The sequence below is a fragment of the Cornus florida genome, unplaced genomic scaffold, assembly GCF_030987335.1.
Source record: "Cornus florida cultivar Cherokee Brave unplaced genomic scaffold, ASM3098733v1 CherokeeBrave_3.0.0_Hap2_Chr05, whole genome shotgun sequence".
In the NCBI taxonomy this organism is placed as follows: domain Eukaryota; kingdom Viridiplantae; phylum Streptophyta; class Magnoliopsida; order Cornales; family Cornaceae; genus Cornus; species Cornus florida.
In genome coordinates, this window is record NW_026775575.1 from 57,204,348 (window position 1) to 57,220,658 (window position 16,311).

Consider the following 16,311-nt stretch of genomic DNA (forward strand, 5'->3'; position numbering starts at 1 on the left):
ATAGGCAAGAAATGAGCGGATTTAGTCAATCTATCCATGATAACCCAAACGGAATTGTGATCCTTAAATGAATTAGGCAATCCCTCCACAAAATCCATAGAAATACTCTCCTATTTCCATTCCGGTATCGGTAGTGGCTGTAGAGCTCTTGGCGGCCTCTGATAATCAATCTTGACCATCTGACAAGTACAACACTGAGAGACAAAAATAGCAATGTCCTTTTTCATACCTGCCCACCAAAACTGCCACTTCATATCCTGATACATCTTGTCGCCTCTTGGATGAACAGAAAACTTAGAGTGGTGAGTCTCAGTCATCATATCCTTCCTCAAATCATCAGCAAAAGGTACCACCAACCGTCCCTTATACCTCAAACCTCCATCAGTCCCAACATAGTAAAATGGAACCTCCCCGGAAGCTATCTCTGTAACTCTGTCAATGCACTGCTGATCCGTGAGTTGTGCTTTCAAAACCTTGTGAATAATAGCAGGTGTAACTACCATGTAAGCCATGAAAGTATCCAATAACTCATCTACTATTTTCAAAGCATTCTACTCAGTGGTGAATAAAGTAAAAAGACTACCAACAGGTCGGCGACTGAGTGCATCGGCCACCACATTCACTTTCCCTGGATGGTACTGGATAGAGAATTGATAATCCTTCACAAACTCCAACCATCTGCGCTGTCTCATATTCAGCTCCCGCTGAATGAACAAATACTGCAAACTCTTAGGTCACTAAATAATCTGAAGAACTCGCCCAACAGATAATGCCTCCAAATTCGTAAGGCAAAGACCACTGCTGCCAACTCCAAATCATGTATTGGATAATTAAGCTCATGAGGCTTAAGCTTACGAGATCCATACGAAATCAGTTGCTTATCCTGCATCAAAACACATCCAAGACCCTGCAAAGAAGCATCTGTGTAGACAAGATACTCTATCCCGCTCTGTGGGGTAAACAAAACCAGTGCAGAAGTCAACTTAGTCTTCAGCTCATCAAAAGCTTTCTAACAATGTTCATCCCACACGAACCGTACACCCTTTTTAGTCAAATGAGTCAGTGGTCCGGCTATCTTGGAGTACCCCTGGATGAACCGTCGATAATATCCTGCCAATCTGAGGAAACTTTGAATCTCAGTAGGTGAAATAGGTTGTCCCTACTCAACCACTACTGAAACCTTGGCTGGATCTACTGCTATTCCCCTTTCTGACACTACATGACCCAGAAACTTCACTTCCCGCTGCCAAAATTCACACTTCTCGAACTTGGCACACAACTGGTGTTCATGAAGCATCTGTAACACTATACGAAGATGTCTTGCATGATTATCCTCTAACTTAGAATAAATCAGAATATCATCAATGAAGATAATGACAAACTGATATAAGTAAGCCCTGAAGACCCTGTTCATCAAATCCATGAAAACCGCTGGTGCATTAGTCAACCCGAACGGCATCACCCGGAACTCATAAGATCCATATCTAGCGAGAAACGCTGTCCTTGGAACATCTTGCTCCCTAACTCGGAGTTGATGATATCCAGAACGTAGATCAATCTTAGAGAAATATGTAACTCTCTTCAACTGATCAAAAAGATCATCAATCCTGGGCAAAGGGTACTTGTTACAAATAATAACCTTGTTCAACTCCCTATAATCTATACATAGGCAAAGTGAGCCATCCTTCTTCTTCACAAACAGAACTAGCGCTCCCCAGGGTGACGTACTCCTACAAATAAAACCTGGCTGAGTAATTGCTGAATCTGATCCCTCAACTCTCTCATCTCTACTGGTGCCATCCTGTATGGTGCTCTAGCAATAAGCGTAGTGCCTGGAGCTAAGTCAATCACAAAATCGATCTCGCGACTAGGTGGCAACCTCGGAATCTCCTAAAATACATCCGAAAAGTCCTGTACAATTGGTATGCTATCCAATGATACAGTAGTCCCCTCCTCCATTTCCTCCTCCATATGGAACAAATAAATGCTAGTGCCCCCGTTAGGACATGGCATAATGAAGACGTACATATCCTGACCAGATATGGTAAAAACAACAGACCTATAATAACAATTAACTTAGGCATGGTAATGAAATAACCAATCCATCCCAAGTATCACGTCATAAGTGTACATGTCCAGAACCAATAGATTGGCTAGAAATCTGAGTCTACCAATATCTAGTGTCACAAGCCCATCACTCTCATGTAAAATGGCTGTATTGCCTAACAGTGTAGAAATACCCTGAGGTCTACTGCATACCCGTGTGGTCATCCCAGATAAAACAACAAAAGACTGAGATACAAATGAGTGTGTAGCACCCGTATCAAATAAAATACATCCCGGTAAACCATGAATAGAAAACTTACCCTCAACAGCCTGAGGTGCCTGCATATCCTGCGGTATGGGGTTGTACACCCTGCCATAATGCAACTGCTGTGGCGCCTATCCCTGAGTCTGTGGCAGTGCTGGTAAAGCTAGATACGCCTGTCCCTGAATCCGTAGAACCTGTGGAGCGGGCAAAGGTACCGGCGCCCCTTGACCCTGCTGCACATGTTGTCCCTGTCCCTGTCCTGCTTTAAGATACTGCCTGGTAGTATAACCATACTCTCCACAAGTGTAGCAACTACCCTGGAAAGTACCAAATGGCCTTCTCTGTCGGTTAGCCTGTGGCTGACCATGTCCTGCCTGTGGTACCCCATTCTGCTGCCGCTGGATAGGTGCCCTATCCTTGTGAGCATCCGAACCACCCTTGTGCTTCTTCCAATGCTGTTGTCCCTAAATTTGCCCTTGTCATTCTGTCAGTGTCTGTTGCCATTCCCTTTCTCAACTGACTGATTAGCAGAGTCTCTATCACCCCGCTTCTCACCCTTGGCTGTTTGAAGTCCACGGTCAACTGATACTGCTGTAGAGCGGCGTCTACCACCTGAGCGTAAGTAGTATAGGCTGGACGACCTGTAATAGCTCTCCTGATAGACCACATCAGTCCCTTAATGAAACTATTGTGATTCTTCTCCTCTGTATCCACCTCTTCCAGTGCAAAAAGAGACAAGCGCGTGAACTGCTGCTCATACTCTGCCACTGTCATGTTCCCCTGTTGCAGATTAAGGAACTCAGTCTTCATAGCTACCCTGACCGCATAAGGAAAATACTTCTCGTCAAAGTGAGCACTGAACTAAGCATAAGTCAATGCCATCCTCTCCTCTGCGGTGGTAACTGACTCCCACCACTGTAGTGCATCCCCGACCAGCTTAAATGTAGCAAGCATCTACTTCTGAACCTCCGTGCACTGAACCAGACAAAGATGTTGCTCAATATCCTTCTTCTACTGATGAGCTACTCTTGCATCGGCGGAGCCTGTGAACTTAGGTGGGCTCCCCTTTGTGAAAGAACTCCTAGCCTTCTCCTAAGTATTAGTCTAAACAACCAGTGCTGGTAACGGTGCCGGCTGTACCTGAGGCTGATTCCAAAGTGCAGCTATTACCCTAGCTTCTATAGCCCGAGCAATGAGGTCGTTGATGTGAGGAGGATACTCTAGATCTCCTCCCTGATCCTGAGCCTGCTGAACGTCCTCCTGCTCTCCATAGAACTGACCATCATCCTCCTGAAGCTGCCTGCTGGCCGCTTCCCTTCGTCGATGATTATTCCGTCTGGTTTTTGCGTTATCCATTCTGTCAACACAGAAAGACAGACATCAATACGATTAAACCGAGCCTTAAAGGAATACAACGAATCCTAAACTTAAGCTCTAAACAATAGAGTACGCTACGCAGAAGTCTTATACGATAGAATCCTAGAGACACTGAACCTAGAATGCTCTGATACCAACTGTGATACCCCTTAATTCTAGAGCCACGGGTGATCAAGTCCAACCACAGATCCGAGGGACATCAAACAATTAATATATAATCAAACACAGAATACAAATTGAATTAAAAAGAAATAAATAATAACACAGAAAAGAATTCTAATTTAAAATCCTCAAAATAAAATGTTAAAAACCATTAATCCAAAACCTCTAAAGTAACTCCATTAATTAACAACTCGGGAATCCCTTAAGTGGACCCCTAATAAAATCCCTAATTGGAAAGGAAATAACTATAATCAAAATCCAAAGCTAAATAAAGAAGTAGTCCTACGTGGTTGAAGGAATGAATGTCTGTATCTACTTTGCACGACCAAGCTCTAACCCTGGAACTGATGAGCACCTGAAAAATAAGAGTGTGAGTCAAGCCCACATGCAAGTCCTATTTTACTAAGATCCATACAGAAACCCGATACCCAAATGCATCCTAGATAGCTCAACAATACCTAAAGTAGTCCATATATGTATAAGTACACACAATAGGACACTCGCTAGTCCAATAGGTCTGTCTCATCCTGAGTAGAGATACCATGCAAATCGCACATAATGTGGTCATGTGTATCTAGACCTACCAGGGAACAACACTTATGTCCAGTTATCCATCCTAGGCAATATACGCACCCTAACTATGGTCCTGAGACTCAAGCTCATACCATGGCACCATATCATAAATATATAAAGTTCGTATACTCCTAATACAAACTATCATCCAACCGATATAGTGGCCTGATATATGTATAACAATCCATCCAAAAACCAAAGTAGGTCATTCAATTCTTTATTTATATGACATAAATATGTGTAGGACCTAACCTTTATGGTTAATCCATGCCTCAATCCAGTTTAGGTAGGAATTTGTGTTTGAACTAATCCATATCCAGTATGCCACCGTCCCATAGCGGTGCATACAATCCTCCATTCAACATAGTTGACAAAAAAGTAATAAATACTCATCAAGCATACTCCAAAATAAGCATAAATACAGCTTAACATGTGTATGCCCAAATTATGCATCCAATATAAGATTTAGAAATCCCATTCCAGTCCTTTAAATTAATAAAGTACGACTATGCATTTAACTCCTCCAAACAGACCATAGATTGATGTAGTTTATATAAATTACAACATCAAGTGCTCCAATTTAGGAATAAGTGTTTTCAGATGATCAACTATGCTCATTACAGTGCTGCAACATGATTAACAGTATTAAATCATGTAAATACGAATCGCTAAAAATTTCAGTAAGCAAGTTAAACTAATTTACCAACCTTCCACATGCAAGATTACTATTTAACCTTATATGGTTCCATACTTCCACATATTAATATTAACATGCTTTCCAATAGTTTTTACATGTCTGTAAAAGATATATGCATCATTCACAGCAACTAAAATCACTTACACAAACCCCTACTGACCAAAACAAACCCAGAACACGAAAAACCAAAGAAAAGAGGAGGGAGCTGCCTCCGAAAACAAGGGAGCCGCCTCTCCCCTTGGTGGAGCCAGCTCCCCCCTTTGTGGGAGCCGTCTCTACCTTGTAGAGCCTGCTCCACCCCTTAGTGGAGCCGGCTCTCTCATTCCTAGAGCCAACTCCCTCTTCTAGTGAGCCGGCTCTCTCCCTCTGAGAGTCGTAGTCCATCTCCGGTTGTCTTCTTCACCTCCGGCTAAATGCATAATCCCTCTGTATTGTTTTATCACTTTTTCCAAGGTTCAATCTCAATCCTAGATTAATTCTAAACCATTGTTATACAATCTTGACATGAATTGAACATAAGCTTTTAACTACAACGGCAGCAGAATTTCAGATAAAAACTTTAAGCAACTCAAAATAGATTAATTCAATTAAATTAAATAACATTTAAACATGCATAAGAGATGTCTTTTAGCAATCGTTTAATCCCTAGAGTCTACCTAGGCATGCACAGAACACAGGTTAAAGGGAAAGAGTAGAACAGAGACTTGCTTTGAGTTTCAGTTTTGAAACTCAAAGCCACCGTCTCTGAGTTTTCAGACCTCCTTCTAAATAGACGTTCCACTCCTCTATTTCTCTTGGTTCAACCCAGAAGCACTCCGTCCCATCCTCCTTGAACCCCTCTATTTATCTCTCAACTTCACTCTCTGTTTCTCTCAAGTCCTTCTCTCTGTTTCTCTCTGCTTTCCACTACGTGAATAGGGTTTGTTTGTAACCCTATACCGAAGTATAATGATGTATATATAGGCTTCACTATAAACCTAATCCTAATTCTAAACCAACTATAAGTCGGCTAACACACTATGCCAAAACACCAAAACCCTAATAGTAATCCATTTACCGCATTTATATAATTAAAACAATTACGTTAATGAAAGAAAACTAATAATACAATTAATTCAATTACAAAAAAAATAAAAATACAATTAATTCAATTATAGAATAATAAAAATACAATTAATTCAATTAAAGAACAAATAAAAATACAATTAAATAAAATAATTCATTTAAATCATACCTCATCAATTAAGTCAAATAAATAGGCAAATAAATAAATAAACAAATAATCAAATCAAAAATATAATTAAAATAATTAATTAAATACTAGGACTAACCTTTTAAAATTTGGGGTATTACATTAGGTCACGATTTGGTGTGGAGGTTCTTTACGAACCGATTTATGATAGGTGCAACGGGGTCAGAGGTTGGCATGGTTGTCTAGAAAGTCTTAGGGTGGTGTATAGTGGTTAGTTTTAGTTGTGTAGATCAGGATTGCACTATAAGGCAGGTTATATGAGGTCATTGAAGTGCTCGGTCATTTACGAATGAAGTGATTGATGGTAAGTACTGTGGTACCAAATGGACTATGTTTTGGAAGTTGAAAGTTGTCGGCTGGAGTTGTATTCCAAGTTGTGTCTGACGTATCAGGAGATAGTACTTAGTGTTTGAGGATCCGAAAAGGTAGACTGATGATAAGAACGATTAGGACAAGATTGATCTTATAGGTTTAATTAGCAGCCCCATTCGACCTTTGTCGGGGCTAAAGGTGTTCTGAGGAATGGTGCGGAGTAGAGATAATGATGTTGAACCTAAGGTGTGAAGTTTTATTGTTTAGGCATGTAGATTGCCTTTGAAATAGTGGTTTGAGTAGCCGGTTAAGCGTTAGTGATTGATTACATCGTTGATGGTTTTGAGGTAACAGTTAAGTGTTGAGCATTCTAGTTTTTATGCTCATTTTTGTTTTGAGGATTTGCCGGCATGACATTGCCGTATGGATGTTTTTTCCTAGTGGTAAATAATGATCGTTGCGGAGAGTATCGAGAGTGGTGCTTATTCTATTGCTTGGTAGTGGCTTGATGGTCTGGTGGGATGATAGGTTGGAACTGTTGATTTGGATTAGTGGTAGGGAAAGTGTTAAGGTGTGATGTTTAGTGATGATGAGCAGAACGATTTAAGGTATGATCTGAATATGGTTCGGGGATTATGAGTTGTTTGTTGTGTGCTGACATGTAGGTGATGGGATTGTGCGCTAATTGAGGCAATTGTAGTCAACTTAGTCTTTAGAAGTAGAGGAAGTTGTTGCCATGTAGGCATCTTTTTTCTTTTGAAGAGTCAGTGGGTTATTGTGACTGAGATCACGTGTCTTGTGTGCACGGTGATCGAGGCAGTGTCGTCTGGGTAGGTGGAAATGAAGTGAATGGTAGAGTGTCGTTTTATGGCGTAGAGGTTGTCGGTTGGGATTAACTAATTCTAAATAGGACGGGACATGGTGCCCGAAGGGCTGTGATTGTTTCTAGTGTTAGTGTGCCATAAGTGTGGGTGCTCTTACCTGATTGGTTTTGGTTAGTAGGGGTATCGTAGTGTACCGTATGCAAGGTTTCTGTGTTAATAGTGTGTGACGGTCCGTTGTGGCGAGGTCACCTGGAATCGAGAACGTAGTCTCATATGTGTTCCCAGTTGGTTCTTCTCCTAGTACATAGGGAGTTTATTTCATCTCCGGTGAGATTGGGTGTCCATGGTAGGACGATTGGTAAGTAGCGTGTGATAGGGTATCGGGTGGATTCAGGTGTGAGTCGTCAGTCTCTTATGAGAGCGGGGTCATTACCTTTCCATTTGCTTTAGTCCTAGCAAGGACTTCGTTTGTCGTATGCCTTGTTCTCTATTTTGAAGTTGTGTGCGTCCGTGGATGGACGAACCTGTGTGTGGTTTGTTTTGTTATTAGAGTTCACCGATAAAGGTTTGGTTGAATAGGTCGACTCACTCCCACGGAGGGAGGTGGAGTCTTTGGTTTTGTGGCACTTGTTCTGAGAATGTTCTTGACAAGTGATGTGTGAGGCACGAGTTACTGATTAGGGATGGTATGTTTCCGGCGTTTAGTACTAGCGGTGATGGCTAAAGGATGTGTCATAAACCGTACATTCGAGGATGATTAAGTGATGGGATGTGTGTCAAGTACTCAGATGTTTCTATAGGCTCTTGATTTGAGTAGTGTCTTAAGGACAAGTATTGGTATTATTTGAGTGCTATACAACTAGAAAATGAATGTGTGATTCTATTAAGGAATAATAGGAATGATTGACTTTAATTTTGAGGTTTTAGGTATGAGATGATTGTATTATGTGTTTTGAAGAGATAAGAATTGAATTGAGTAATATTATGAGTTGTTTATCTAGTATGGGTGTTACAAAGAAATTAGAGATCTCTCGTGCTGGTTGATGAATATGACATTTGGTTCTGTGTCATTTTTAGGCATGTTACAAGTTGTATGATTGAGGAATGATTAGGACTTTTAGAGTAGGTATATGATGGTATAGTTGTTGAGGTTGCATAGAGCGATGGATTGATAGTAAGTGGATCTCATGGTTATTTTGTGGACTGTGTGGTGTTTGAGGTTTAGACCTAAGGACAGGAACGACGTCTGTGCTGAGATCGAATCGAGGATGAGAATGGCCTGGCCAACTATTTCTCCTGAGTCAGTTCATCTTTAGCACGATGTCGGGTCAAAGGTCCATGATTGTTTTGGTTAGTCAGGAATAGTGAGAGCATAGTATAGTATGTTGTGTCAGTGTGACAATGGGGATTTCGATGGTTTGTTTAAGGTGACGGGGTGTGTTAGGACTAAGTGTCCGATAAAAGGGTGGTACAATCATTGATTATTGAGGATCTTATTTTGAGGATTTGTGTCCAGAATATAGGATAATACGTTTTATTGTTTTGATGACTTTTGGTTATGTAGTCGTTGGGAAATCTGTTTAATATGATGATTGTCGTATGGTGCGGTTGGTGGTCGTTTGTACCGATATGTGATGGTGTAGCTATATGTTAGATGGCGAGTATTAGTTAGACAGAGATGTGTGGATTTGAGTTTGAGCGTGATTGTGTGAGGGATGGGGTTCCTTATCTAGGATTTTATGTATCCTTTAAAGGGATGAGTTGAGATAGGATATTGTTAACAATTCTTTTTTCGACTCCGAAGTCTTGTGTTACGGTGTAGAGAGAACCAGTGTTGGTTTTAAGTAGAGTGTAGAATTCAGCGGGCTTTGTGTATGATGTTGTGAGTGACGAGTACCCTCGTATGGTGGTTTTCTGACGACAGTGTGTGATTGCCTATTGGCATTAGGTATCAAAGGCAACAAGGTTGTTGAGATTCTAGCTCTGCAGTTTGGTGAGATGTTTCTCGAGAAGGTATATGGCTGTGGGTCTCTTTCTTTAAGGAGGGTAGATTTCGAGGACGAAATCTCTTAAAGAGGGTAGAATGTAATGTTTCCGAATTTTACCATTTTCCAATTTCTGGAATTTTTTAATTTTTTGAGAGTATTTTTGTCTTTTCTCGTTTTGCGTGTCCAATACCGTGGGGTGTGCCGGGTGTGTCCGAGAGTTGATTGGGGCATTTCATAGAGTTCAGGACTCTTTAAAATGTAAGGGCTGCCATTTCGGCATTTTTCAGTTTTTCAGACCGGACAGTCTCGGGTGGGACCCGTTACCAGAGTTGTTGTGTACAGGAGTTGTGTCTCGGGTCATTTGCATACCATGCACTATTATTTTTGTGCCTAAGTAAATTGTTTAAGTGCTAAATTGTGTGGCTATGATATAGTTGGATCATATATATATATATATATATATATATATATATATATATATATATATATATATATAATTTATGATGGAAAATAAATCAAAAAGGAAATTAATTTTGGTGGTAGGACCCACCACCACTTTTAATGGCCAAAAGGCCACATTTGAGGCCTCAAATTCTCTCTCTCCCGTAAGTCTCTCTCTCTCCTCCTCTTTCTAGATTTTTCTTTTTTCTTTTTTCTTTTGTTTTCAAATTTTCAAACTTTGATTTCTCCTTCATCTTTTGGAGTTTTTGGGTGCCGTTTGCTGCAAATTAAAGAGCACGTCGAGATCTTCGATTTGATCGGAGCAAAAGTGGTTTTGGTGCACCCTAGGAATTTTGAATTCTAGGGCTTGGATTGGGCAAATTGGGAGTTTTTGTAATTCTTGAGGTAGGGATTTCTAATTCATATTTTCTTGGGCCTTTTGTAAATTAATCATCTTAATTTGTGGTTAAAATACTTAATTTTGTAGAAATTTCATACTATATTGTATACATTTTGTGACAAAGTTATGACTATGTGTTGCTTGGTATATATGATGATGAACCATGCTTAATTAATGATTAATTTGTGCTCTTTGTACCTTTGGTGCTAAATTTCATGACTTGAAAGAATGAATTATGTCATAGAAATTTTGTGAAGCATGTGACTATGTGTTAGCTAAAATTATATAAAAAACCATGCTTAGTTGATGATCTTAATTGCCTATGGTGTGGATAATGCTAGATGTTGTGTTACGGGAGCATGATGTTTATTTTCTTTGAAATTCTCTACAAGGCATGCTATATTGCTAATGTTTGATTTATGAAGTACATAATCCTCCATAGGCATGGCATTGAAAAGCAAGATGCATTTAAGCATTGCATTGGGCAAATAATTGGGAAAGTTGATTTGAAATAAATGAAAGAAATGAGATTTTTGGGAAAAAGATTTAATAAAAATGGTTTTGTGAAAAACCCAGTCGCCGCGGAGTCACCAAAGGGCAGTGGTGTTAATATAACCTACAGAGAACTATGGAAATCACCTTAGCTTGGTTGAGCTATCTGGGCCCCAAATGACGCCGCAAAGGTACCCTAACAGGGACAGTAGCCAATCCTTCTCTAGTGTCGCTACGGAGTCACCAAAGGATGGGTTATATTAATAGTTTGAAAAGTGATGGATGATTTTGAAAATGGGTAGCGACGTAGCACGGCATTGCATTACATAGCACTATGTTGTTCATTTGGATTTGAAATTAAATTGTTGTACCTTCTCCCGGCATAGCATGATCCCGTTTCCTATTGTTCTATTCATTGCTTGGATTCACGGGTCATAAGAGGTGTGTCTTAGGCATCACCTACTGAGCAATCTTGCTCACCCCTTACTATTAACATTTTTCAGGTTACGGGAAGAGGGTGGTGGATGGCATTCCTCCACAAGCATGAGGGGGAACTTGAAGAGTGTTTTGCAACTATTTTGTAGGTATGAGCCATTTTTATAAAGTAGTATCTTGAAATGTATTAAGATGTATGGTATGGCATTGTAACATAACCATGTGTTTAGACCCCTATTTGATGTAAATTTAGGACAAAAGTGTAAAGGTTTTGTATTAATTTTCATTTGAATGGAAAATGATGTTGAGATCTATTAAATTGTTGATATAAGGGACCATAGAATGTAGATCATTATTTTGCACTGTGTTGGGATAGGTTTTGAACTTGGATTAAGGTCACCAATGGACCATAGGAGTGCCTAAGTGCACAAGTTCATGATTTCAAGCTTTCAGGGCATTTTTTTTAGTTTCTTGACTTGGGGAACTGGTACCACATTCGGGAACCAGTTCAAGAGGTACTTGGTCCATGTTTTGGACATTCTGTCCATGTGGAACCAGTACCAAGATTTGGGAACCGGTTTCAGCCCTCCAATAGGCATTTTACCCTTCATTTTGTTTGAGCTTTGATCACTTAACTTCGGATGGTCATAACTTCTTCGTTTCAAACCCAAATAGGGTCATTCTTGAGTCCATTTTCAAGGATTTTGAGTTAGCTTTTCAATGAGACCAACCTCATCCTCAAATTCCACTCATGTAGAGAGTTATGGTCATTTTAGTGGAATAGTGTCGGATTTCCCTTGAACCGGGTAAGGGCGCTTTTGGGAAACCATATCCGGTGGCCGTAGAACCTCACCGAACATTATAAAATGTCTAGAATAATTGTTTTAAACTTTATTTGACTAGTTTAAGGTCTTATTACTCTCTCACATTGTAAAATGACCATTTTACTCCCAGTGTGTCCTCAGGTTTGGTTAAGGACCCGGTTAGCGATCCAGACCCCCGGTTTGGGTCGTTACAAAACAACAATTCTAAACAATCCAAATGATGGATTAGAGCCACCAACTTTGTAAAAATGAAGAACACCCTTTTTTCTTACAACACAACAAACCCTCCTCTTTCAACCCACTTATGACAGCCCAACAGTGAGAAAATGATTCCAACTTTTACACTAAAGGAAAGCTCATGACTTTAGGGCAAACTTTCATTCACAAGGAATTATCAAAATCTCCTCACAAAGGTCACAAAATGAGGCTTACATAAAATGACTATAAAGAAGGACGAATGTCTCTGCCATCTTTTCTCTATAAATTCCCTCAGCCGAAATGCTATACAACAATACATATATACATGTTGCCTCATCACCTATCTAGGTGTCAAGTCACATAGTCAAAAGTAAGACCTTGTGTAATAACCAAAACACCCTTCCATCTTTACCAAATACCAAGTATGCCATTAGCATACCAAAAGTTCACAAAACCCTCCATGGAATAACCAAATGCCAGTTATGCCATTTTGCATAATAAAAGTCAATAATACCCCCTCATGAATTAAACAAATGACATTTAAATAAAATTAATCACATGCACAATTACTCATAATCCCGACAATAACATAAATAACACATAAATGCAAAAGTGTCCAGAAAATGATAAAAGTGCAAACCGTCACAGTACTAATCTTTCTATCATCCTTGTTACCAGCCCAATAAGCATCAGTATAGCCAGCAATCTCAAAATTAGACTCAGAAAAATAATGCAATCCATAATTCAATATACTATTGACATAATGAATAATGCACTTGACTGCAAGTATATGTTGTTCTCTAGGATCAGCTTGCTACCTAACACACAAACCTACACTAAATGAAATATTTGGCCTACTATCTATCAAATACAACAAGCTGCCAAACATACTCCAATAAAAAGAAAGATCAACCTTTTTAGAATCAAAGTCTCTATCCAATTTGGATGAAGTACTCGTAGGAGTTTGCACATGTTTTGAATCTTGCAAACTAAATTTTTTAACTGGTTCATTTGCATATTTTGTTTGAGATATGAAAATCCCATCATCAAGTTGTTTCACTGGAAAACCTTAAAAAAAAAAAAAAAAAAAAAAAAGAGTTGTTCACCAACCATCCTCATTTCAAAAGTATTACTCATATTTTTAGCAAAATCATGAACAAGGTTATTGTTAAAGTTACTATACTTGAGTAACAAGTTTTTTCTAATTGGACTGATTGATTGTTACCATATTTGTCTTTTGACTTTCTTTGAAGTCTTACTTTATAATCATATTCTTGTAATGGAAGAATACTTGTAAAACACTCCCATCCTTTAACTACCAAAAAAATCAAAAAAAAAAAAAACAAATAGCTGGTAAAATTTCATTATTATATAAGACTCTTTGGTAGCAGATATTATTGTTGCAAAAGATAAAAACACAGCAGAAATTAAGCACCTATGTTATTGTTGAAAAAGGTCGAAATGGGTAGCTCGCCCCAAGGCAGCAGTCACATGACACTTGCTATAGACCGCAAATCTTTCCCGACTGATGTCCTCTGCTAAACGACGGCAGTTTTTTTCACTTTTAGCACAACAAATATCTTATATTTATGGCACAACCAACCCTTGCGCTTTCTTGTTTCCCCCCCTCAAATGATCTGAAATCCATCCTAGCATTGCCCGAACGCATAATCATAACACTTTGTAGGCGTTCGTTCCTAAAATTGTCGGGGAACCCTTCTACGAAGGCAAAATGGGCCATGAGCAACCAGATGAAGGTAATGAGCTCGCCACCATTGCTGAGTTGCTGAGCATGAGCGCTTGGTTTGCTATGACTTGCGCCGAAGCACAACAATTCAACCCACACTATGCCCATCATTTCCCACATCATTTTCTTATCCTCCAACTGGAGAAGTTCTTTTGCCAGCTTACGACCACCAAGCAAAACCGAATGTCTATCCCGTGTAATACCGCGCAGATTTCCATACTTAGAAAGTAGATGACCACGTAAATCTGACATATCAAGCGGAATGCTCATCTTGGCATGTCGACAGGTTTCCTGGAACCTGACTTGCGCAACGTTGGTCACCAACGTAGGCTGGATGGCCAATAGATACAACATATAGTCTGACAAGATCTTACAGTATTCACGATTCGGATCATCACCATTTTCACCATCTTTGAAATAGCACAGTTCAGTAGCAATGTGCCACACCAAGAGGCTCTCATCGTATTCAACTTGCTCGCTCACAGTCTCTGCGATTGAGGAGTAACCATCACCAAGGAAGGTTTTGTACTCCTTGAGAGTCCAATTGCCTTTGGCTGAAAATATCTCCTTGGAAGTTTCATAATGCTCCACTGCCTTTTTTTTCAGCTCTGTGAAAATGAATTCCTTCAGCTCATTCCCAACCGGCTTGGTTTTTATGTATCGCATTTCCTTGAGTCCAAAACAGCCAGTCACTTTGTTGAACCATGAGGAGTACTTTTCAGCCACACAATAACTTATTAAATTAAACTGTGAGACAGATTGGCACCATCTTTTATCCATTAATAATATTGGAATTAATATCTTGCGGATGGCAAAGATAATTGATCTAACCTGCTGAGTGATGGTATTCTTCTCCAGTAGTTCTGAAACTAGAGTCCAGTCGGAAAAGATGAGCATGAGAAGAGATACAAAGTCCAAGCCAACGGCACCAATAAGCAAAGTATAAGTAACAACAATGTCAGTTCCTCCTCCGTGGATTAATTTGTGCCTGTTAGTGTGATGAGAGGCTACAAATTGCTGGAAGGAAATCGCTACAAGGACAGAACATAGAAGGCTAAAAATGCACCCGATCTTGCTATGCACCACTTCTATCTTGGTGTAGAGAATATCATACAAGCAATTCAGCTCAACTTCCATTACTCGAAAAGCATCTTCACAAGTCCTGTTAATGAAATACTGTTGAATTTCGTAACCCATTTTGGGATCAGGCCTGCCGTCAATGATTAGTCCTTTGGAAAGTTTGAAGTATGTGTTGCCATGTTTCACCACCTCCAAGTCACTGCTGATATCCTTTTCCTTGAAAGTTCTCCAAGGTGCATGATCATTGTATTTGAAATTACTTGAGCATGCTAGATACAGGGCACGAGTCCGCTCAGCGTACTTAATTGCTCCAGCAAAAAGCATGAGGAGTGTTGGAATCCAAAATTCATTAGGGATTGGCCGTGAGATAACATAAACAACTGCAGCAAGCTGGATGACAAGCCCAAGCAAATGCCGGAGCCACAGTTCATTGTCCTCTAGAGAGAAAGCTGTGATGGTATCGGGGCCACCGAGGTGTAGTAAAAGGAAGGGAGCCCAAAAAGCGGAAAGGTCTTTGCTTACCCCCAGCTTGTCACAGTTACCTCCTTCGCCAATATTGGAGGAGATGAGTCCAATGGCAAAGACCGCAACCCAATCAGCAAGCAAATACGCCAACCATATCACCGACCTTAATATTCTGCTCTTTCTTCTTCTCCGTGATGGTGCTAAGAAAATCAACAATACCTGCAAGAAGAGACTGAAAAGAACAGCACCGCGGAGATTCCATTCATTCCATAGTCTGCCCACCTTGTCCGGAATAGTACGGAATAAAGCCATACTCACTTACTGATCTTTTGGTTTCTTTCTTGATGTATTTCCTCCTGTGCTCTGATTGATAATTAGTTTGTTTGAGAGGAGTTTGTTTGAGAGGAAACAATTAATTAATGAAGCTTCTAATTTATAAAAACTGCATGCATACCTACAATTATCTATATCCCTCATGGATTCAATTTCTATTATTTATATACAATTAAATCATTTAATTTATTTTAATAAATAAATGTGATTTTTCAAATAACTACAAAAAGGTCATCTTTTAACTGATTTGTTCAACCATATATATATATATATATATATATATATATTTGACATTCATATCACCCTATATCTCACTCTTCTCTTTCTTTCAATCTCTTGTGAAAAGAATTTCTTCACAAAAAGTTTGTTAGAGGTTTCTTATTTCACAAACAATTTCAAC

At 39.5% G+C, this 16,311-nt stretch overlaps 1 protein-coding gene across 1 annotated transcript; it reads right to left on the minus strand.

Annotated features, from left to right (window-relative positions):
* Nucleotides 1-2,442: 2,442 nt before the first annotated feature.
* On the minus strand, nt 2,443-15,890 carry LOC132309315 (uncharacterized). The gene is made up of 4 exons (XM_059807630.1): nt 13,946-15,890; nt 3,592-3,668; nt 2,676-2,775; nt 2,443-2,570 (listed from the first exon to the last, which is right to left on the minus strand). The coding sequence occupies exons 1-4, from the start codon at nt 15,888-15,890 to the stop codon at nt 2,443-2,445; spliced, it is 2,250 nt and encodes a 749-aa protein (XP_059663613.1).
* Between the last annotated feature and the right edge of the window lie 421 nt (nt 15,891-16,311).

Coding starts and splice junctions, on each gene's coding strand:
- LOC132309315 (XM_059807630.1), bottom strand. CDS start 15,890: ATGGCTTTATTCCGTACTATTCCGGACAAGGTGGGCAGACTATGGAAT. Junction 3,669..13,945: donor TGTTATGATTATGCGTTCGG/GCAATGCTAGGA, acceptor CTGTGTTGACAG/AATGGATAACGCAAAAACCA. Junction 2,571..2,675: donor GGTACCACAGGCAGGACATG/GTCAGCCACAGG, acceptor ATCTTAAAGCAG/GACAGGGACAGGGACAACAT.